Below are 23050 nucleotides of genomic sequence, written 5' to 3' on the forward strand. Positions count from 1 at the left end.
AGAATCATAAAATCTGGTGGTTGGATGTTATGTGTAGTGTGAGTAGATTAAATACAAATTTAGTAATTTTAAGACATTTTTTCTCTGGCTTCTCTGAAATCGTAGAGTGCTCCCCTCCGAGGTGAACCTCTGGATCCGCCACTGGTCAGCTGCGAGGTACCTTTTCCGGGGCGTCGGGAGGGGGGCCGGCCGCCGTCAGCTCCGGGGGAGGGGGAGGGAAGGCCATCTCCTGGGCCTTGCTGGCCGCCAGGCTCGCCAACTCGTGCATGTTCACGTACATGGGCGGCTGCGGTCGCTCCCCTGCAAACACACCGCACGCACCGGCTGGTGTCTGCCCCCTCGAGCCGGGCCTACCCTCAAGGGAAACTCCTCCAGCGACCACCGTTACTTACCCGCGGAAAGGTCGCCCCTGCTACGGGTCACACCTGTCATTTAAGCCATAAAAAACCCAACACTTTCTCTGCAAGGGATACAAGTGAAGTCTTTGTCCCGTTGTCTCAGCTTAATAAATACAGCACTGGTGTCAACCCTCTGTCCAATTTTTGTCCGCTTTCTGTGCTACGTTATTATAATTAGGTAGTATTCTTGCCCTTACCCTGCCCCCTCGCCAATACTTTCTTTATGACCACTTCTAAAAACAAAAAGACAAAGAAAGCTACTATTTTTTTATACCAGTGCATCCCTTCCCGGAAAAAAAAAGGCAGTAAGCTAACCTTTACTTGTCTATGTTGTTTTTTCATTCTTTCTTCCTTCACTTCTGTGAAAGTTTTTTTCATTTGATTGTTGTTATTATTTTTGAATTTATTTGAATTTCTATGGTGTCTAACACTTAGGCTCTCAAGTTGCTGCTACGTACACGTTCCCAAAATTCCAATAAATAAACATATTAAAAACCAGCGCAGGATGATTATTCACGCACACACTCAAAGACACGCTGTAATTTTAATTTTGAAAAACTCCCACTGGGGTTGCCGCTGAACTCTTTTTGAACTACGAATCAGCATAAAATGTGTGGCCCCATGCATGGTTCGAACGCCGGTCGTTCCGGGAGAACGCACGCTCACCCTTGTGGCCGGGGTGGTGATGCACGTGGTGGGGGTACGAGTGTTGTTGTTGTTGTTGTTGTTGTTGTTGTTGTTGTTGCTGCTGCTGTTGCTGCGCCTTCAGCACGTGGCGCAGCGGCGTGGCCACGCCCATGTGCGGCCCGGCGGGAGCCTTGTGGGGCACGGACGGCCGCTCCAGGGAGGAGCACCGCTCCGGGATCGGCGGCCTCTCGCAGGCCAGCAGCGCCGCCGCCGGCTGCTTCTGCGCGGGCCCCCTGCCCCCCGCCGGGGGCCCCGCCGTGGGGCTGGCCGGCTGGGAGTGGCACGCCTCCGGGGCTTGGAACGTGTACACGGTGAGCGGCGGGCGCTGGTGTCCGTGCTCGTACGCTGCCGACACACGCACGGTTGCCTTCACTGTGGCTGCAGCACACACACGAGTCCTGTACACACACTCACTGCATGTGAGCATTTAGAGATAGGATGAGACTGCGCAAAAGAAAACTGCGGCCGACGTCAACCGTGCCTACAAACACGTGACCAGGTTGAATGGCCAATCGTCATCGAGGACCTACGTAAAGATTTTGGAAAAACTCTTTTTTTTTTATCCTATAAACGTAAGGAGGAGTAACAGAACTCAACTTGTACATTAAAACTGCTACAGAATCAATTATTTCTTCTAGTATTTGTACATTTCTAGTAACGATATCTACAAACACTGCAAGTGTCAAAATACGTTTTTTTCCAAACAGGCCTAACCTTTGACTCTGCAGCAGCTCAGCACACCCCTATCATATGGCAGGGAAATGAAGATGAAAGGTATAATTCAATTCCCGTAAGAGCTTCAAGAATCACTACCAGTTGTTTCGTCCATGAAAATAATTTTTATCTGAAATCTCATGTGGTTTTGTCATTTTCACCCTTCTAAAAAATATGTTTTAAAAACTAAATCCAGAAACCGGACTACCCTCAGCGTTTTCTTAAAATGCTTTTCACAAACACCACCACCACTCGTACAGCTTCAGCAGTTTCAAATTGCATGACTTCATCGGAAGCTCTACACACACCGTACGTGTGCCCAGGTAGGGAAGGGCCTTAACTCATTCAGATGCTGTGACATTACATACTAAACATGGAGGTATTGAAATAAGTGTTAATTTTTCTCAAGAAACTCTTTTCAAATTCTTCAAAATCACGGAGCTCTGATTTTTCAAACATCATTACTTAAGGGGGTGCCTCCCATTTAAGTTCAAGATTTTATATTTACAGTAATTACAGATAAACTTGTAGACTTTTTCAATTGTTTCAACGTTCACGAAATGAAAAATATATACAGCGCATCCTTTTGCATAATTAGCTGCCAAAGTTACATTTTTAATGTTTTTGGGCTGTATAAATAAGAATTTAATTTATTACAGTACTGAAACTTTTTTGGTTTAACTGCAATGCCATTGGCTACTTCAAGAAATGGTTTGAATTTCTTACAGAAAACATTAATTAATTTCAACCGACATTTCAAAATTCTCAAATTTGTTACGATCCTTGACAGCCAAGAAGCATGAAATCAGTTTTTGTGATAGAAAATATATAAACCATATCACGAAGTAGCCAGTGAGTGGCATTGCAGTTAAATTTAATAAAAGTTTTCAGTTCTACAATAAATCAAATGCTCCTTATTTGCACGACCCAAAAATGTTAAAAAATGTAGCTTTGGCAGTTAATCATGCTGAAAAGTATGCGCTGTATATGTTTTTCATTTCGTGGAAGTTAAAGCAATTGAAAAAGTCTAAAAGGGCGTAGCCAGGATTTGTGTATGGGGGGGTGTTAAGAAGAATGCCCCCTCCCCCCGTATTTAAGTGGGTGGCCCGGGGGTCCTCCCTCGGGAAAATTTGGATTTTAAGGTGTAAAATAGTGCTATTTTAGCAGTTTTCGGTACTTAAATTTAAATATTGTAATGGTAAATATTTTATTAATTTTAATATGAAATTCGTTTGAGTGATGAATAAGAAATTAATTAAAGATGTGGTGCTAAGGGGGAGGGGGAAGGGTGGGTTTGAACCCCTAAAACCCCCCCCGGCTACGCCCCTGGTGGTCAACACAAGTATGAAATCACGACCCGAGACGGGCTGCGAGCACGCACCCGAGGAGATGGTGTGCGGGCGCTCGCTCATGATGGCGCTGGCGGCTCGCTCGAACTGCAGCGTCTCCTGCAGGTTGGGCCAGGTGGCGGTGGTGGGGGGCAGCGCTCCGCCCGCCCCCGTCCCGGCCGGGGTTCCCCCGGAGCCGGCCCCGTGCTCCGACGCCTGCAACTGCCCCGGCTGCTGCGGCCTCAAACACTCACCGGTCCGACGATTTTAAATTCAGAAATTGTGTAAATCCTTTGGAAAGTACTAATTTCGTAAGAGTTCACATGTCCTTCATTGGGCACCTTGCTGATGCTAATGTTCTATCGCAGTTTCCTATTAAATTAATTGGTAAATACTTGTACTAATCCCCGAGGTTGGTACAGACTAGACCCAGATCATTTTACTCTGGAAAAGTTATCAAAAACATTTTGTGTGTTTGCCACCAACCAGCACTGTGGGGAACATTGACAACTTTGTTATAAATACCAAGCATGACGAAAAATCCAACTTTATTTAAAATTCATATTCAAAAGAATAAGAACTGTAATATTGAAAGCTGATTGAAAGTTTTAATGATTTACATTACACATTTTATTGACTTTTGTAACCTACTAGGCATCTTGTACACGGTACAATGTAAAAACCTACATAAATATGCCAATAAAAATATTTGCTGTCTCCATTCGTAAGTCGAAACTTCATTGCCTGGAGCTTTCAGATCTGCATCCATGCATCAACCCTGTATGTAACAGTGATCACTACAAACGTTAAAGTATGTTCTGCCCTTTGGCATGTCTCACACCTGGAAATAAATTGTCAAGTCAGATCCGCCACACATTGAAAAACTGAACAGACTGATAGACAACCCATGACGCTAGTAGAACGATGTGATAAGTACCAGTTAGTGCCAAATTAATAAATTAAACAAAAAGCTGGTTACAGAAATAAAGATAACATAAAAATTATAAAAGAGAAATTAAATATAAACAAAACAAACAAAAGAAAAGATACCTGCAGCTCGCTGTGGCCACTGCGAGGCCGCACAAACAACGCGTCCTGAGACGTGAACCCAGAGTCCTGGGACGAAATGCTCGATAGTCGTAGAATACCGATTCCTTGTCGAGGTCGCTACCGTAACAAAACAAAATGTAGAATACATAAAAAAAAATATAAACACACAAAACAAGCACAAGTTAAGAACAAAATCATTTAAATGAATAATAGGCAAACAAGGTAAAAAAAAAAAGTCAATGAAACAGGAATAGTTTTGTAATTGCACTGTGAAATAAAATCCTGTCCTTTGTCTACATCTGTTGTTTTCTTACACGCCTTTCCTTAGACTGTATTTTTCACACAGATTGTCCAAGAACTGCCATTTAGCAGGTGGAGTAGGAAGAAAGCACTGAACTGAGGAATTTTAAATCTCATTCTTACTAGGTATTCAAAATCAAAATTTGTATTTGTGAATAATTTTATATTCGTATTAAATTCAAACTAAAAAAAACTAACATTCGCACAGGCTTAGTTGAAAGTAAAACTTTCTGTCAAATGTGACTCAATACAAAAAATATATATACATATTACAAGAACGAGAAAGGAAAGATAGTGAAGATGGATAGGTGTAGAAAAATGGCGAAAAGTTAGGGTTAAGTAAATTGGTGGGAGGGGAAAGTAGTGGGTGGGGAACATCATAAGTGGGGAAAGTCATAGGTGGGTAAGTGATTGGCAGGGGTGTGGTGGGTGGGGAAACACATGGGCGGGGAAACTAATGGGTGGAAGTTGTTGTGGGGTGGAGTTGGTGGGGGAAGTCATGGGTGGGAAAAGTCATGGGTGGGAAAAGTCATGGGTGGGGAAAGTCATGGGTGGGGAAAGTAATGGATGGGGAAAGTAATGGATGGGGAAAGTCATGGATGGGGAAAGTCATGGACGGGGAAAGTAATAAGTGGAGGGAAAGTCATAGGTGGGGGGAAAGTAATGGGCGGGGAAAGTAATGGGCGGGGAAAGTAATGGGCGGGGAAAGTAATGGGTGGGGGGAAAGTAATGGGCGGGGAAAGTAATGGGTGGGAAAAGTCATGGGCAGGGAAAGTAATGAGTGGGGAAAGTCATGGGCAGGGAAAGTCATAGGTGGGGAAAGTCATATGTGGGGAAAGTCATGGGCAGGGAAAGTCATGGGTGGGAAAGTAATGGACGGGGAAAGTAATGGGCGGGGAAAGTAATGGGTGGGGAAAGTAATGGGTGGGGAAAGTAATGGATGGGGAAAGTAATGGACAGGGAAAGCCATGGGCAGGGAAAGCCATGGGCAGGGAAAGTAATGGGCAGGGAAAGCCATGGGCAGGGAAAGCCATGGGCAGGGAAAGTAATGGGCAGGGAAAGCCATGGGTAAAGGAAAGTTGTGCGCACCTGCGAGAGGGAGCGGTGCCAGTGGTGGTGGTTGGGCGAGTGCTGGCGGGACCGCGTGCTGCCGCTCGACGAGCTGTTCAGGCTGCTGATGCTACACATGCTGGACTTGCGGGAGCCCAGCGAGCCGGGGCTGCCCGGCGGGGACCGCAGCTGCCAACCCCCCTCCCCGCCCCGCATGTCCGCCAGCACCTGCTCGCTGGCCGGGGGCAGCACGAAGGGGTCGGCCGCGTGCTTCTGCACCTGCTCCACCGCCTCCTGCAGGTGCGACAGCTCCGAGAGCATCGCCACCCTCCTCGTCCTGGCGACACACACGCACTGCGACGTGAGGCCCGACGTCACCCGCGGCCAGTGGCGCGGCCAGGATTTGTGTACGGGGGGTGTTAAGAAGCATGCCTCCCCACCCCACCCCACCGTATTAAAGCGGGGGGTCGGGGGGTCCTCCCCCAGGAAAATTTGGATTTTAAGGTGTAAAATAGTGCTATTTTAGCAGTTTTCTGTTCTTAAATTTAAATATTGTAATGGTAAAAATTTTATTAATTTTAATATGAAATTTGTTTGAGTGATGAATAAGAAATTTTATTAAAGATTTGGTGCTAAGGGGGGCGGGGGGGGGGGGGGTTTGAACCCCCCCCCCCCCCCCCCCCCCCCCCCCCCCCCGGCTTAGCCCCTGATCGTCGCAGAACATTACTTTAGAAACATGCTGCACTGGTGAGAGACAACTCCCTGCAAGAACAAACCAAATGTCGCAGCACATATTGCACTGCTCGGTTATGATCTACAGCCAGAACCCTTGAGAACATACCGTGTTTTATTGCATAGTCGTCGCACCATTGTTTTAGGGCGTCAAAAATTGTAAAACAAATTCTTGCATAAAAGTCACTTGATATTTTTGGTCTCGCTGTTGTTAGATCTCAAGTGCTGGTTATTGGTAGTAAACACGATGGGATAAAGCACAGTGGAACAGCATTCGGTTTTCAAGTTGCTTCCAGGGAGTTTGGTAGTTGCAATGGGAAAATACAGTAATACAATTGCAGTAAAACTTGTTTAAGAAGTACCCGCCGAATATTTTCAATTTTTTGGTCCTGCCTTTTTCTCACTAAGATATACGTTATTTTTTTCCATGTAAGAAGTTGCCCATGAACTTTTCAAAGTTTAAATCTATTAGTCTTTCGGATATTACCACTTATTTAATTAACAGAAATGTGCAGTTGTCTGAAGTGTAAATTTTTTTAAAAAGATTTTTGAAACGTAGTAACCTTTATGTGTTCGTCTTTGCCGCCGCTGTGTATCGCGTATAAAAAAGGTAGCCAGCGCTAGATGGCACCATTCATGTTTGGTTACGTTAAAGACAATACAGTGTGCACACACGTAGTCGAATATCAGTATCTCGCTGATTGCATCCAACCCGCACGCTCTGTCTAGTGCGGAGTAAACTACATTCGACAGCCCGCACTCTTTCGTGGTTAGTGTGTACTACGATGATAGTTATGCTTTTCAAGGTCAAGGTTTTCATTTTTCTATTCTAAGTTGAATGAAACATGTTTATGTTACATGACTTATTCAATTGTTTGGCATGCTTTTGCATACACTACTTTCTAATTAAACGTCCTTTCCATGCAATAGGTTTTGCTTTTATTCAAAACTTTACCTCAAAAAAAATGTTTTTTTTTTCCCCCGCACAAAAATTGCATCCCTACTTTTGAAACTTGATTTCAGTAAAAAACATGCGACGGTTTCGCGATGGAACACGGTAGGTACTCCAACAAGCTTTCAAAATCTATCTCACGGTGCCATATTTTAAAATTCATTTAATGTTCCTTCAAAAAATATTTGGTCACCAGATATCAAAACTGCTTTTCTAGTAACGGTAAAAAAAAAGTCACACAAAATGTTCACGATTAATATCACTTGCGTAACGTTGTACATGTAAAAAATTAACTTTTGGTAAAGATCAAATAATAGCTGCTAACTAATTATTATAACGGTTAAATTCCGTTTATATTTCTGTTTACATAGCAGGACATAGTGGAATATCTGTAGATCTTACTATTTTCTCATTACATATAGCTGGTACCGTAAAACGGGATGAATAGAAACAGCGGGATGAATAGAAACAGCGGGGTGAATAGAAACAGTCTGCTAAGAAGGTATTTATGAATAAAACCATTAATTTTTAAGCCTTATATTTTTAAAGTAATTTGCCAACATTGTTAGGAATGATTTTTCATTGAAGATTTAGTTTTTATGAATCTCTAAATGGACCGTTTCTATTCCACCCCGCTGTTTCTATTCACCCCGTTTTACAGTATTACATCTATTTAAGAAAAATGTTCCACCGAACGGCAAGTGCGAGAGAGCCGCTGCGATGGCGATGGTGACGGGACGGGGGGATCGCTCACCATGACGGGCTTCAGGAAGGCGACCAGCAGGCAGTAGCGGCTGCGCTCCTCGACCAGCGCGGCGCGCACGGCCTGCTTCTCCGTCTGCTCCAGCAGCTGGCGCTTCTCCGTCACGTCCTGGAGGCAGCTCTCCACGCGGCGCTCCAGCTCCCCCCCCTTGCCCTTGCGCGCCTTCTTCTGCAGGCGCAGGGTGTCTGTGGAGCGCTTCTTCAGCTCGGCGCGCGCCCGCTTGAACTCTGCAACCACCCGCTCCGCCTCACTCCCAGCCCCGGAGATCCACTGGATCACATCACACGCCTCCTCTTCCTCCATCTTTCAACTATTATTCCGACGTGACAAAGTCTAGTAAATCGATGAACGCCGCCTACACGCATGAAAGAGTGTCCCGTTAACGCTCATTGCACGCTTGCGCCGCATCTGTCTCTCTTCCACTCGACTGGAACAACCATCGATTTGACCTTTTTCGAGGCACATTAAAACTTGAAACACTCCCGTTCGTTTCCTACTTTCCCCATCGTCGTCCTATCCTTAGCAGAACAACACAGATCGGAAGAAGTTAAATAGCAAACATGTACAAAAGTTATAGTTAAAAATAATCTCTTCGTTAAAGTAATAAACATGTTTGAATTAATGAGTGCAAATAAAAGTAAATTTATCAATTAAAATGTAGATTTCATTTCGCTCCTTCTTTGTATCCATGCAAAAATAGTGATAATTCAATATAAATGATTCAATTTTATTCATATAAGTATGCAATCATTTCATCAATGTTTTGTTATGATGTTGTCACGTTTAACTATCGTCCGTAAACCGACTTTACAGACAAGCAATTTTTTAAAATATATCTGCTGATTTGGTGAAGTGACCCTTGAACAAAAACTACATTCCTTAACATGACAAACAAAATGACTTTTCGTCATCTTGCAAAATAACGACAAACAAAAACCTCGTGGAAGAAAACAGTCATCGTAATGATTATGGTGGTACTCTGTTCATGATACAGTGCAGCCCGCAACACTTCAGCCAAGGAATTTATTGTCCCTTGATTTCACAAGGTTTGAAGACCACTGCCTTAAACATAGCTATGTACACACACACACCTGTTCTGACCGCAAATTTTATTATTTGAAGTTTTTAACACTTTCTCTGGGAAAAGAAAAGCTTGGCACAAATCATCCACATTAGCTTGAGCGCTAGCTGCCTGACACATTCTCCAAGTACACTGTGATCTTGGATGTCCCGTTGTTACCAGTCTGCATCATAGCTGTGCGGCATTAGGCTCAGCTTTCAGATTACAAAAAAAAAAGTACAGTAGAACCCCTCACATCCGACCTTCCCACAACCGACTCCTCCGGATATCCGTCCTAGTCTCCGTGGTTGGCGAGCCTGTTCAGACTTGAAAAAAAAATGACGCACCTACATGTTTTTGTGTCGCAAACTGTCAGTTCAGCCATGATTGTTGGCGTAGAATGTGCTCGTACTATAATCTTGTGCTGTTCTATGTTTTTTTAACGTAACGTATTGTATTGTGGGCAAAAAAAAAAGTGGAGGGACACTTCCGCAAAATCAAAGACTGACCAAACTGAAAAAAAAAAAAAAAAAAACAACATTACTGAATTCTTTAAATAAGGCATGCTCACGTTGTGTTCATCTTCTCATTTATAATTTAACAAAAGTAAATGTTTCAAATATATACAGCAATATTTTTACAAATAAAGTTGTATTACTATACATACTGTACAGCTGGGAAAGGTGTTTCTTTTTTTTTGCTCCTACGTATATCCAACCTTTTTGGCCGTTCCGACCACGGCCCGGTCCCGCCATGATCGGACGTGAGAGGTTCTACTGTGTTGAACAGTGACTGAGAAGAAGAGTATCTCTACTGTGCAGGAGTTTGGGTGGATGATTCCTGGTTGCGCCTCACGCCCCGTGCGTTCCAGCTAGTCAGAACGCTGCCGAACGCTGGCTTGGTCGGGGGCGGGAGACGCACCTTTGGCGTGCTCCTTGTCCAGGTTGACGACGGCCTTCTTCCAGTCTTCCAGCTTCTCCTGCAGCGGGATCACCAGGCAGTCCATGATGGCGCTGCAACACCGCACGCATGCCCCCAGCATTACCGATCCCGCTTCCTACTTGCCGACAATCTCCCCGAGTTACCACGGTTTCCAACGCACCTCCTCATCCGACCGAGTTTCCCGTTCCCCAAAATTTTCCATCCGCGAGAACCCGTCAATGTCGTAACAGAACTGTTTACACGGTAACAAACATCTTGGAAAAATTTCCGCAAAGTGATGTTTATCACGTCACACTCCCGAGGTCCCAACGCAAGACGGGATTCGGTCCCACGTACGAAGAATAAAGCTCCCCTCACAGACGTTTGGCCTGCCAGGGATTGCACCAAAAAAAAAAAAACTGTAACCAATTACGATACGCGCGAGACAGTTTTACGGATTAGCGACCTAGGGCGAGCATTCGTCTGACCGTTTCATTTAGATTCCCTGATGTAAGATACATTTAGCTGGCCATTCCCCGGTTATTCCTGGAATTCTAATTTTGCTGACCATTCCAAGTCTTCCCTCATGCTTGGCACCCTGAAAATCAAATTACGAACCGACAATCAGTGGCGGATCCAGAGGTTCACCTCGGAGGGGGCACTCTAGGATTTCAGAACAGCCGGAGAAAAAATGTCTTAAAATTACTAAATTTGTATTTAATCTACTCACACTCACTACACATAACATCCAAACACCAGATTTTATGATCCTACAAGAAATTCATTAATTAAATTAAAATATTTGATTGGTTTCAGAAACAATCATTTTTGTCTGCAATATTAATGTAGCAGAGACAACTGGTTTTTCGGGGGGAGGGGGGGGGGGGCACTTGCCCCTGGTGCCCCCCCTCGGATCCGCCACTGCAGACAATATTAATTTTGGTGGTGCTACTTCCGTAATGACGAAACAAATAATCGAAGCCTGAAACCATTCATTTCCCATCTCGAGCTGCATCTGGACAGCCTCCAAGACCGCCTGTACCGACGCACCTGGTGAAGGTCTTCATCCGCGCCTCGACAGCCTTGTGTCTGAGGCATATCCGCGTGAGCGCCGTGCCGATCTCCTTCGTGGCCCCTGGAACAACCGCACGGCACGGCTAACACCCACCCCGCAGGCAGCGGCAGTGTCCACCTCCGAGGTCAAGCTTCTCCGCTTTCCTCCACAGCTGCTTCCTTGAGAGCAGACACACTTGTACGAGAGGGCCAGAGGGGAAACAAACTACCTCGGCGGGCCAATATAATTTATTACAAAGATATAGATAGAAAAAAATATTTTTTTTTTAAAATATGTTGTGGAAAGTTACAGTTAAAAACACAGCATTCTGATTCAACGTCACACGTTTTTTTAAGTGCCATATTGAAAAAATCATAAATATCTCTCAAATACCCACTACAAAAAAAGCTAACAAATCATAACATGTGATACTGAGTCAAGAAAGGCTGTGTCGTGATGTGCCTACAGGCTGGGGCCGGTGGTGGGGGGTAACCACTAGTGTGATGCATCTGGCTCGCTATAGCACAGCCATCTCTACTCGAGACTTCAGCGACCACTGTTGTGGATGCTCCGATGCCATTCCACTAACTTCTTTTTTTGTGTTCAGAATAATTGCATTACTGTTTTCAGTAGACAAAGCTAGGGACTCCTGGGAACATTTGTAAACAATGTGTGTAGGTAGTCGTCACTCAGAACTGTGTCAAGGGCCGAATCACACCACTTTGGAGGCCGGAACCAGCCAACGGACCGTACTTTGCCCACCGTTGCTTGTTGTTCGTTTTTTTTTTTACATTAATTTTTATACCCTACATTTAACGATATAATTTTTTTACACAATAGTATGAGACATGTCAAAATATAAGTTAAATGTTATATACGTATACAAAAAGTAGACATTAAAGTAAAAAAAAAAAATTAGGAACAAATATAACTACAAAAAATAAATACAAAATTTACACCGATAAAAATTAAAACAGTAATACAGATACAAATATATGATTTGCAGCCAAAAATATATCTAATTATACACACATAAAGTTAAAACAGTAATACAGATGAGATAAAGAATGTCAACACTGAAATAGTATTTAATTAACAAGAAGTTGCCCTATTTAGATATTCTGTTGTGAAAAAGTAATGTTTTTGCAGTCAAAAGTTTCCTTTGATTGTAAAAAAAATTATTTCTAAGTTTATGCATTAGATTATTGAATAGTTTCTCTTCTTAAGCATTTAATTTATTAGACTGGCACAAGCCATACAACATGCTGACTAACGTCTGCTAGTATTGTCTACTTATTTGTTTAAATTTTTTTTAGTTATTCATAACTTCATGACTTTTATTTAGAGAATCAAATATAATTTTAATGTATTATAAACAATATTTATTCATAATAATTTTAATGTGTTTACACCATAACAGTGACACAGATATTTCTTTTTTGTTAAATTGTTACGTGTTATAAACTCAGTTATGTTATAACTAGGGACAGGAAAAATTTGCGGGTTCAATGACCTGTAGGATGAACTCCATAGTTCTACGTACACTCAGTCAAATGTCACCCACTCATTGGCTGCTGTCTTGTGAGGCGTCCCAACGTAGCAGCCTGTGATTCGATAAAGCTTTGGTCGGGTGTTTCTCATCGGCCCAAGAGTCATCCAGGTGAGTTGTAAACCGATAGCAGAGGCAGCACAGGTATAACCATTTGTATTTTAGCCTACCGCGAAATTAATTCGCGGATTTTTCCGGTCTCTAGTTATAACGTGTTTAAAAATATGAAATAAAACAAGCAAAGTATTTATTTATTTATTTTTCGGCCGTTTCTCATCGGCCCAGAGTCATCCAGGCGAGTTGTGAGCCGACAGCAGAGGCAGCACTAAGGTGTAACCATTTGCATTTCAGCCTATCGCGAAATGAATTCGCGGATTTTTCCGGTCTCTAGTTATAACGTGTTTAAAAATATGAAATAAAACAAGCAAAGTATTTATTTATTTATTTTTCGGGCGTTTCTCATCGGCCCAGAGTCATCCAGGCGAGTTGTGAGCCGATAGCAGAGGCAGCACTGAGGTGTAACCATTTGCATTTCAGCCTATCGCGAAATTAATTCGCGGATTTTTCCGGTCTCTAGTTATAACATATTTAAAAATATGAAATAAAACAAGCCAATTATTTATTTATATTTAGGGTGTTTAGTTACAATAACATTAAGATAATCACACACACACTCGGGGTGAGTGACCACGGAGGTTCGGAGGTCTCGCTCTCCCTAGCACCTGGGCCTCGCACCGCCCACGGCCGAGGGACAGCTGTCCGCTCGTGGGTGGGTGCGGACACTCGCGGCTGGAGCAGCGGCAATTGGCTTAACAACGTGGAAGCACCGTCCCGCGGCCTCGCCAGCGAGAGCGAAGGTCCGAGGGGGGGTCAGGGCCGGCGGCTATATTGATCACGCGCGGCACAACGAGCAGCGACACAGACTCCCCCCGTTATTGCCCAATAAAGCGAGAGATTTTTCACGACTAAATTTAGCCACTTGGGCCGGCACCGTGCTGAAACTCACCCGTGGAGAGGAGTGTCCGGCGAGAGTCAGTGGCCTTGGCACTTGAAAACGAATCGCAACTCGTCAAACAACAATTTAAAAAAAAATTTAATTTAATTTAATACAACAAAACATCCCAACATCTTTCCTGGAGAACATATTCTCCACTTATTTATTTACTAATAATTTTAAAGTTTTTTTTTTTGCTGTAGCAGAAACCCTCTCTGCCTTATTTATTTCCCCGAGGGCATGGCTTTAGAGTAGTCCTATCACTCCCTCCCGTACCAGCGACCTGGGTTTGATCCCCGGTGCGGTAACAAAAGGATTTTTCGCAAGTAGAAATCTTTCCGTCAAAATTTCATTAACACCTCCGCCATTCGTCGTCATCTCAAACAATCTTTTTTTCCCAAGTGATATCAATCCATTGAACCATTCACTCATTTCCCCCAATGGTTTTAATCCAACAAAAGGGGGAAAAAAAAAAAAAACTGTACCTCAGAATGTTCTGGGTCAGAGTATTGTAACAGGGTACAACATTTAGAATTATTAATGGTCGTGCTGGCTTACGACTGTAAAAACAATTAAACTTTATCATCTTTAATTAACAATTTGGCTTTTGCTTAGCACATAATATAACTTTAAAAAATGCCTAATAAACCATGCTAAATTTTCCTTAATACTTCATCAAAATTAATGATTCTAATGAGGAAAAATAAACAAATAGACAAAAATTAATGTTTTTGTTATAAAATAATATTTGAAAACATTTTTGTAATTTTTTTTTGTCATTAAGGCAGTGCCATTAAAGAGGGAGCCATTTATTGACAATCTGTTTAACTAACATGCACGACAGCTGTTGAATTTGTTTTTAGATTCTTTATGCAAGAGAAGTCTATCACGTGAATAAACCAAATTAAATCAATGTTTCTTATCACACGTTATACCCATATACTTTTATAACTTAATTAATTTACCTTTTTCCTTCCATTAATTTACAGCATTTGTAACATTACATTATACTTCCCTAACCTCAATAACATTGATTTGCAGTTTTATATTTTTACTCAAGCTTGCCTTTCCAAATTACGAGAAAATAATTTTCGATAAAAGCAGACTTAGCTATGGCCGTTAATAATGCAAAAGGTCAAACGCTTCAAAGGGCAATATTATATTTACCAAAAAACTTATTTTTTTAACATGGACTGTTAGTTGTACATGGCTTTTACAAAAATTCATAATTCAGTGATACTAATTTTGTGTTAAAGACACAAAGCCAAAAAGTAAACAATGATCACATTATTACTTCCAACAATGTTTTCAAAGAAGTTCTGTAAAGTAAAGAATCTGCTTTCTAATTGATTTACAACTCAATTTAATTAATAATTACTTGCATTAACTTATTTTCCAATTATTATATATTACCATTCGGTGACCGATCAAGATAAAATGCAAATTATCCTCACAGGTCAACTAGTTTAAAAAAAATTAATGCAGAAAGTAACCCAAAGTTTTGAAACTGCGCGACTTCCAACTAGGTTCGTGGTGCCCGTGTGTAGGTACGACTGATCAAGAGTCCTGACCGCCCTGGGCTAATTATGAGGACGCACCCCCGCCAGGTGTATATGTTAAGGTCGGCCTAAACAGTAGTATATCAGTTTTGACTTTGTTTACTAGTGTGAAAATTTTAACAAGGTTCATACTACCTATAAAAGTTTTCAGATCGATCTGCAAGCGAAACTAACGTTGTCCTTTAATCTGCACGACATTCAACCTTAGGGTGGCAAACTATTTTTTTTTTTAGCGGACCGTACATAAAGGCAGAGCGCCTCCAACGCATTATACGACCAAAATCGTGGCAAGTGACTGCAGGCTACCAAGTAGAAAACCAAATCCATGTCGTGTTTTGGCCGCATGACTTGTACTGGCTGCAATGATGCTAGATTAATAGTGCATGCGGAGACACAATTTAAGGCCCCCTCCCCCCCTGATCCTCGCGCCCTAGGCTGCAGCCTAATCAGCCGAAGGGTTAATCAGGCCCTGGCTGGGCTGGTAGATGCATCGCGCTACGGAGACGAGCCCGCCAGACAGATTGAGACAGACGGGAGCCGTGGGCGGGAGCACACCGGTGGGTGTCGAGGATGTCTATCGTTAGACAACACAATCACCACTTCCGGCATCACACCCGTCGCCGCGCGATGGATCTTCGATGCTGGCCCAGCATCCTCAATGCTTCTCCTCTCCAGATGAACATGGTTCGTACCCTCTTGTGCAGTTCAAAAACTAAGGAGTTTTACCACCAAGTAGCGGCAGACCACCATTTGTGACATCAGAAAATATCTCATGAAAACAATCTTAAATAGTTAATGCACAAAAAAATAATTTTGTTGGTTATACCAATACAGATACGCCCATATTTGTCCAGTCTTATCTCTGGAGAACTTATCTAAACCCGGCGCAGTGTCTATTTATGCCTGCTAATGGAGCAAAAAAGTACCAGACAATAAAAATAATATATATTACTGGGGAAAAAAATTTCCATGGGAAATGTTTTTGATATCTAACCCCCCCCCCCCCCCATATGAAAAAAAAATTAACCAATAAAAAGCATTCAGCACTAACCTTTTAATTATTCACAAAGTCAAATATTTGAGACATAGTAAAACTAATCCTTTGCTAGCCGAGTTCTTAGAAATTGTTTTTTTTTTCAAAGACTACAGGATACATAATATGAAGATCCAAATTGATACAGAAGAGGTGAGTTAATCTCAGAAGTCTCATTTTCATTTAGAAACAGTTACGCAAGTCAATATTATGTACATAAAAAATATTTAGAAATAATTTACGACAGGGTGTCTTTAGTACATGGTGAACCAATTTCAGGACTTTTCATGAAATTTAAAAATAATTTTCTTACAACCCTTTTATATCAGAGTAATTTTTGTATATCATAAACAAAATTAAACTCAATACAAAATAGATTAACTGTTTTCAGGAAAGTGTATGTTTAGTTTATCAAGATAAAACCTTTTCCAAAGATATTTCCACGTGATTTGAGTGGACAGACCTTGGATAATGTGTGTGTGGTGTGTAAGAGTATAACAGTATCATAATAAGAATTTTAATTATATTTACATATTATTCTATTTAAAACCATACTTAATATGGTTTAGGTTAATATTTAATAAAATTTTATATATTTTGTAATTAAAATTATATTTAATATGTTTTAGATCAGTATTTAATTATATTTCAATTTTTTTATATTAATACATTATTTTTTATTGTTTATGTTAGTGCTAAGGCATACATGCCATAACTGCACCAAACAAGTCAAAATAAATAAACTGAAGTGATGTGTCAACAACAAAACGCAAGTTGGCAAAGGACTGCAAGGAAATTTAATTTTCATAACAGTCCAACTCCATAGCTGTTTATTTGGGGACCTTATCAGGACCTTTTGTGACCAGCCATTGTTACATAAAAAAATCATCACAATTATGGTGAATTCTCGGAGCTCTTCAAAAGCTACTACAAACTCACTCTAACCACAACTCCAAGGCAATCTCTACTACGCATTTAATTAATTTAATGTTAGCAAGGACTATTTTATTATTCACAAACAATTAAAATATAGCCTAAGGGCTTTTAAAAGCCAAAAGCAATATAAGGACTCACGAAGGCCTCAACACCACACATACTGGAAACCAAGGACTGTGACAACACTGCTCCGAACATTACAATGCAAACAGTACCAGTAACCTCACTAAGTGCTTACTATTTACCTTACGCGTAAATCCTTAATGATTTTCAAATTGAAATATTATGAAAAAAATATATACTGGATATTTTTTATTTATGAGAATTACAAGACTAAAAGTTAAACATATCATGTGAACACTAAACAAGTCAGCTGGTTGCAAAGCCCGCTGAAGAGTCAGTTTCACATGCCACGTCAGTAATTCAATTCCCTTGACATTAATATCAGTTAAAAACTGATCCTGTGATTTTTTTTTCCCATGACTCTTGGAAATTTGTTGTTCGGACACAAATTTTGTCGCCAGATATTCACTAAACGTTATTTGCGAGCTTAAAATGCCACACAGGTGATGAAACTGCACACATTCGAGGTGACTTTTTTTCCACTATCAGGTTAACACTTCGTATACAGACACCGTGGTTGAGTGGTTAGATGAATTATTTTCGCTGTGTTACTTTTTTACGCATACCAGAGACTTTTCCTTGTTACCAGGGCCATCGTGAATGAGAAAAAGGGGAGGGGGGCGGCAGGAGGGAGGTACCAAAATCCCCAGCGACAAGACACTGGGAAGGGGGGGGGGGGGGGATCGACAGAGGTTCCTGGTTACATTTCAAGACTTAAATGTGTGGATTTCCCCTGATAGCAGGACGTGAATCACAAGTCTGGATACCTCAAATCCATGTGATACGCCCATATCACGTTTACAGGTGTGGCCACGGTAAATTTATACAAAATCCCGGCTGGTTCGAACCTGGATTTTCCTCGCACATTGCCGTAGCCGGCGGGTTTTCTCGGCGTACTCCCGTTTTCCCCACCCGCTCAATCCATCGCTGCTTCAGGCACGGTTGGATCCTGTGAGCATCAGCCCCATTCCATCCATGAGGACCCTGCCTGAGGCGGGAAACTACACGAGGAATTTTCTGGTGACAAATTAAGTGACAAAGCAAAAATGGACGGTGTTATGTAAAATTGGTTCAACCCCACAAACATTTTCAACTGAGTAAATTGAGCTCAAAGTTGAACACACAATAACCGGTATTGTGGCAGTGCGTTGAATGTTTGGTCGCAAGATGGCATAGTAGCAAGGAATGTCCGTTAAAAAAAAAATTTAGCTTAGTTAAAAGTGTCATTTTACCTACACAATTATTTCAATAACTTTTTTTTTTCCTTTTGTTGGTTAACTAATTTGTGCATAACACCATCTATACAATGCAAGAGAGGCGTCTTGGTAAGTTTCCAAAAGACGACAGCAGAGACGGCTCACCTCGGGTGTTGGTGGCTGCGTCCGCTATCTTCTGGAAGGCGTCCAAGTAGCTGGCGATGGCCTGGATGGCAGCCCTGCAATCACACGGGAGCCGCCCGGCTGCGATGTTTACACGGCTCCGGGCAGACAAGCAAACACTGCAGCACACGTGTGCCGTCACGCTTCTGCCACGTGGCCGTGTGGCGGCGATACACACACAGACACAGCACGGGTGTCTTGTGTGGACCGCTGCCGGTTCGTGAAACAACCTGCTACCCTCACATTACATATCAATTATACTAACTCTCTCTCTCTCTCTCTCTCTATATATATATATATATATATATATATATATGATTATGTGTCATTTGTTTATGTTTTGTTTCTCTATTTTTGGACATATAAGTGACAGTTTTATCACTTTATTTTGTGATTTATTCTTCAATATGAGGTTTGTTCGATGTATATGATATATATATATATAGAGAGAGGGGGGAGAGGGAGAGAGAGAGGGGGGGGGGAGAGAGAGAGCATCAATTATCCAAATACCCAGCAACGCAAACATAAGTTAACAAGAGCAGTCCAGTCAGCAAATTCAGATTTGTGTGTCACGTAGCTCAGCTAGCGGTTGGTTCTGGTGCGAGATTCAGCTGCAAATAACAGTGTCTCAGCTCTGAAGCAAAAGACAATTTTGTACTTCATCCCCAGGAAGCTTTCTATGATGTATGTACCATTACTGTTTTATGCAAGGTATATATTTGTAAGATGTGTACTACAAAATATAAACTTTTTTTTGTGTTTAGTAACAGTGTTTCTTTGATTCGTATGTATTTTTCCTGTGACACTGGTACTAATTTTTTTTAGTAATTTATTGTTCATTCTGTCAATTATCAATTCTCAAATAAAAAAAACTTATTGTCTCTTATGACTTCGGTGTTTCACGAGACGTTCAGCCATAATTATTAAGTCAGGTGTAGTTGCCAGAGCGTGAAATAATACTTATCTCCTCCCGGCGTGTCAGTCCGGAGTCTGTTGGTAAATATAAAAAATGGCAAGGTATGAAGAAGATGATAGTGTCTCCTCACATATATGTAATAAAATATCTCTCACTTTCCCTCGACCCTAATTTCAACTAATTTGCCCTATTTTTTTATTACTAAATAATAAAAATATTTTTCAATTTTCTGAAAGAAATAAAGGAAATCCTGCTTCTTCCATACCCATCACTGGACTAGCTATATTACCATTTATACATTTCTCTTTATATTTAACATTTTTATTGATCAAAACTAATAAAAAAACAATACCTACAAAAAAAGTAATAATGCTATCATACATTAAATTAATAAACAATATTTATAAAGTCCTTGAATTCTCATTTTATACTAAAACATCATCTGGAAAAAAAAGCTTCACAATATTGTGTCCTATTTTTGTTGTCCAATTCTATGTACTTTGTTTTGATTTCATGTCTGTATACCAATGTGTTTTGTCCTTAAGTACAGTAGAACCCCTCATATCCGACCTTCCCACAACCGACTCCTCCGGATATCCGACCTAGTCTCCGTGGTTGGCGAGCCTGTTCAGACTTGAAAGTGACGCAAACTGTAAGGTCAGACGTGATTGTTGGTGTAGAATGTGCTCGTACTATAATCTTGTACTGTTCTATGTTTTTTAACGTAACGTAACGTATTATGGGCAAAAAAAGTGGAGGGACACTTCCGCAAAATCAAGTTTGGCAAAACTGAAACAAAAATACATTACTGAATTCTTTAAATAAGGTTTGCTTACATTGTATTCATCTTATCATCTATAATTTAACAACAGTAAATGTTCGAAATGTATACAGCAACATTTTTACAAATAAAGTTGTATTACTGTACAAACTGTATAGCTGGGAAAGGCGTTTTTTTGCTCCTACGGATATCCGACCTTTTGGCCGTTCCGACCATGGCCCGGTCCCGTCATGGTCGGATATGTGAGGTTCTACTGTAGATATATATTAAAGTTTCATTTTGATTGTAATTGTATATCTGTATTTGTGCCCATCAAAGGCATTCATGTGATAGATAAGAATGTTACAATGATATAAAAAAATTTAATAGCATTTGCTGAACTTATACAAGCACATGGCTAACATTCGCCAAACTTTTGACTACCTATCCTAAGCAGATTGTACCCCTAGACCTATCCCTTATACATATTAAAAGTGAAATGTAAAAAAAAAAAATATACGTTTAAAAAAAATTGAAATTTTTAATTATTTAAGATGCAATTTTCCATATTTATACATATATTCATAAAACATGCGGATGTTGAGTACTACAGAGTAAAACCATTAGGTACAAAAAAAACACAGGCAAAAAACATTATATACATAAAAAAATTTAAATAACATTTTACCAAAACAGATAAATATTCTTTCATCTTAAGCGAGTAAATATTATTTATATAAGGTGGAAATAAACACAATGGGTGACCTAACTCATCACTTCGCACCAATTAAAGAACTAACTTACGTAAAATTGAGTCGTGTAGTTCCAAAACTGGCCATCTCCCTCAGGACAGTTTCGCGAGAAATCTAGGGAAAACTGTTCACTCGATTCCATGATGCGGCATTCAAGACGGTTTGTTAAATGAATATGGCTCGCTTTTGTAACTAACTGCTCCTTATTCACTGCGGGTTACCGTGGAATCTGATTTTCTGGAACAAAAAACTTTTTTTTTTTTGCGGAAATGGCCGGTTTTGGAAATTATTTCTCCGTGTCCATTAATGGATGATTGAGCTCATGGTGAGGGTGGAAGCAGTCGATCGTGCGCGGGGGGCAAAGGGGACAGACTCACCGCAGGCAGGTGTGCAGCTTGGTCGCCTTGGCCACCAGGTCCTCCCACAGCGGGGCTCCGTTCTGGAACAACACCCCCAGTGAGCGACAACACCCCCTGCCCGCTCCGCCGGCCCCACGAGCCAGGGTGTCCACAAGGAAAAAAAATATTCTGTACCATATTAGGCGAGAAAAAAAAAGTACTAAATTATAATTCGTTATCATTTTTAAACAATTCAGGAAGTTATTTTATGACATTGCAATGCTCGAACTTAAATATCACACCACACACACATACATTCCATAGTTTTTTAAAAATAATTACGCTTAAGGGGCCCGCCTCGTCAGGGGTGTGTGTGTGTTAGTGAGGCGGGATGATAAGCGCGACGCTCGCTGGTGCTTCTAGCGCGGTGTCGCCTCTAAGCTCAAGGCTCTGAAATGGCGCGCAGTCTTCTCGTCGCCACAGGATAACTGTGAAATTTGAGCGGTGACCGTAACATTATATTGCGGAGAAATGAAGATAAAGGGGTAATGCAAGTCCCTTAAGTGCTTTCAAGGGTTTGTGTGTGTTGTTTCATGCCTAAAAATTACTCCGAAAACATGGGTTTTAGCCATTTTAACTCTTCTAAAAATACAGTTTAAAACTTTAATCCGAAATCAAAAGTACTTTTCGGTCCTCAGCGAACTCTTAAATGCTTTTCGTAAGCAGACTCCACTCGAATATCTTGACTAGTTTTCAAATCGCGTTGTTTTTTCTGAAGCTCTGCACGCCGTGTGTGTGCCCGGGTAGGCGGGCCCCTTAATAATAAAACATATTGGAGTAACTGTAATATTATTATATATTAAAGAAAAATGTACTAGATCTGTACTAGACAACTAAAAAACTTATAATAGTACTAGATCTAGTAGGAAAGTACTAACTGTGAACACCCTGCCCACAACACCCACCCCCCCCCCCCCCCTCGGGGGCCCTCTCATGTCCGTCACGAGCCGGGGCAGACCGCTAGACCCTCGGACCAGCGCGTCCACACAAACCTGCAGTGAAGTTTTCCTCACCATTTTTTTTGAAGTTATGCTTCATCAGGTGCTTCATGGAAAATTATGAGAACAAATTTTTTACTACGCACATGCAACATATATCGTCACGATGAAAAAAAGGCTCTACATACAAATAAAAAAATGACGCTTGTGCTTTTAAACGATACACATCAGTTGTTTATCGATATGCTTTTCGGTTTTGTCGCAATTAACCACACATAATCTTGTCCCTACACATTATACAAGTATCACCTGAAAAACCTCTCTCCAGAAATCCATTGAAAAACATGAGAAATATGTTTATGTTCGAATCACTGACATTACTTTTTTTTTTTTTAAATTCTGTTTCAGGTGGGATCTCACCTGCCCCTTTTTCCCCCCTTCATTTTCTCATCATTACTAACATTTATGGGCTACATCTGTAAAAATTAACAATGTAATTCTCTAGGAATTTAAACAGATATTTACCAAGTGCTGTGTAACGGGCGTAATAGGGTGCACTAGCGCGACTTTTCACAGCAATTATATAACACTTATTAAACGTATCTTGAAACAGCGACAGTTATGACAGAATAACAAATGCGAGATAATTAACAGTGTTCAATTTACAGAACTAATATATGTATTTTCTCGAAAATACGTATTTC

General features: G+C 41.1%; 1 protein-coding gene across 1 annotated transcript in view; it reads right to left on the reverse strand.

Annotated features, from left to right (window-relative positions):
• LOC134540282 (protein MTSS 2) overlaps positions 1-23050 on the reverse strand; it is a 48950-nt gene that overhangs the window by 18730 nt on the left and 7170 nt on the right. The window contains exons 2-11 of the mRNA XM_063382940.1: positions 21388-21449; positions 18565-18638; positions 11006-11090; positions 9956-10047; positions 7903-8201; positions 5567-5881; positions 4178-4294; positions 3181-3349; positions 1065-1430; positions 161-300 (exon numbers count right to left, since the gene is read on the reverse strand). Of these exons, the coding sequence (XP_063239010.1) occupies positions 161-300; positions 1065-1430; positions 3181-3349; positions 4178-4294; positions 5567-5881; positions 7903-8201; positions 9956-10047; positions 11006-11090; positions 18565-18638; positions 21388-21449 (1719 nt within the window). The remainder of the gene's footprint in view (positions 1-160; positions 301-1064; positions 1431-3180; positions 3350-4177; positions 4295-5566; positions 5882-7902; positions 8202-9955; positions 10048-11005; positions 11091-18564; positions 18639-21387; positions 21450-23050) is intronic.

This window comes from Bacillus rossius, chromosome 16 (genome assembly GCF_032445375.1).
Source record: "Bacillus rossius redtenbacheri isolate Brsri chromosome 16, Brsri_v3, whole genome shotgun sequence".
Taxonomy (NCBI): Eukaryota; Metazoa; Arthropoda; class Insecta; order Phasmatodea; family Bacillidae; genus Bacillus; species Bacillus rossius.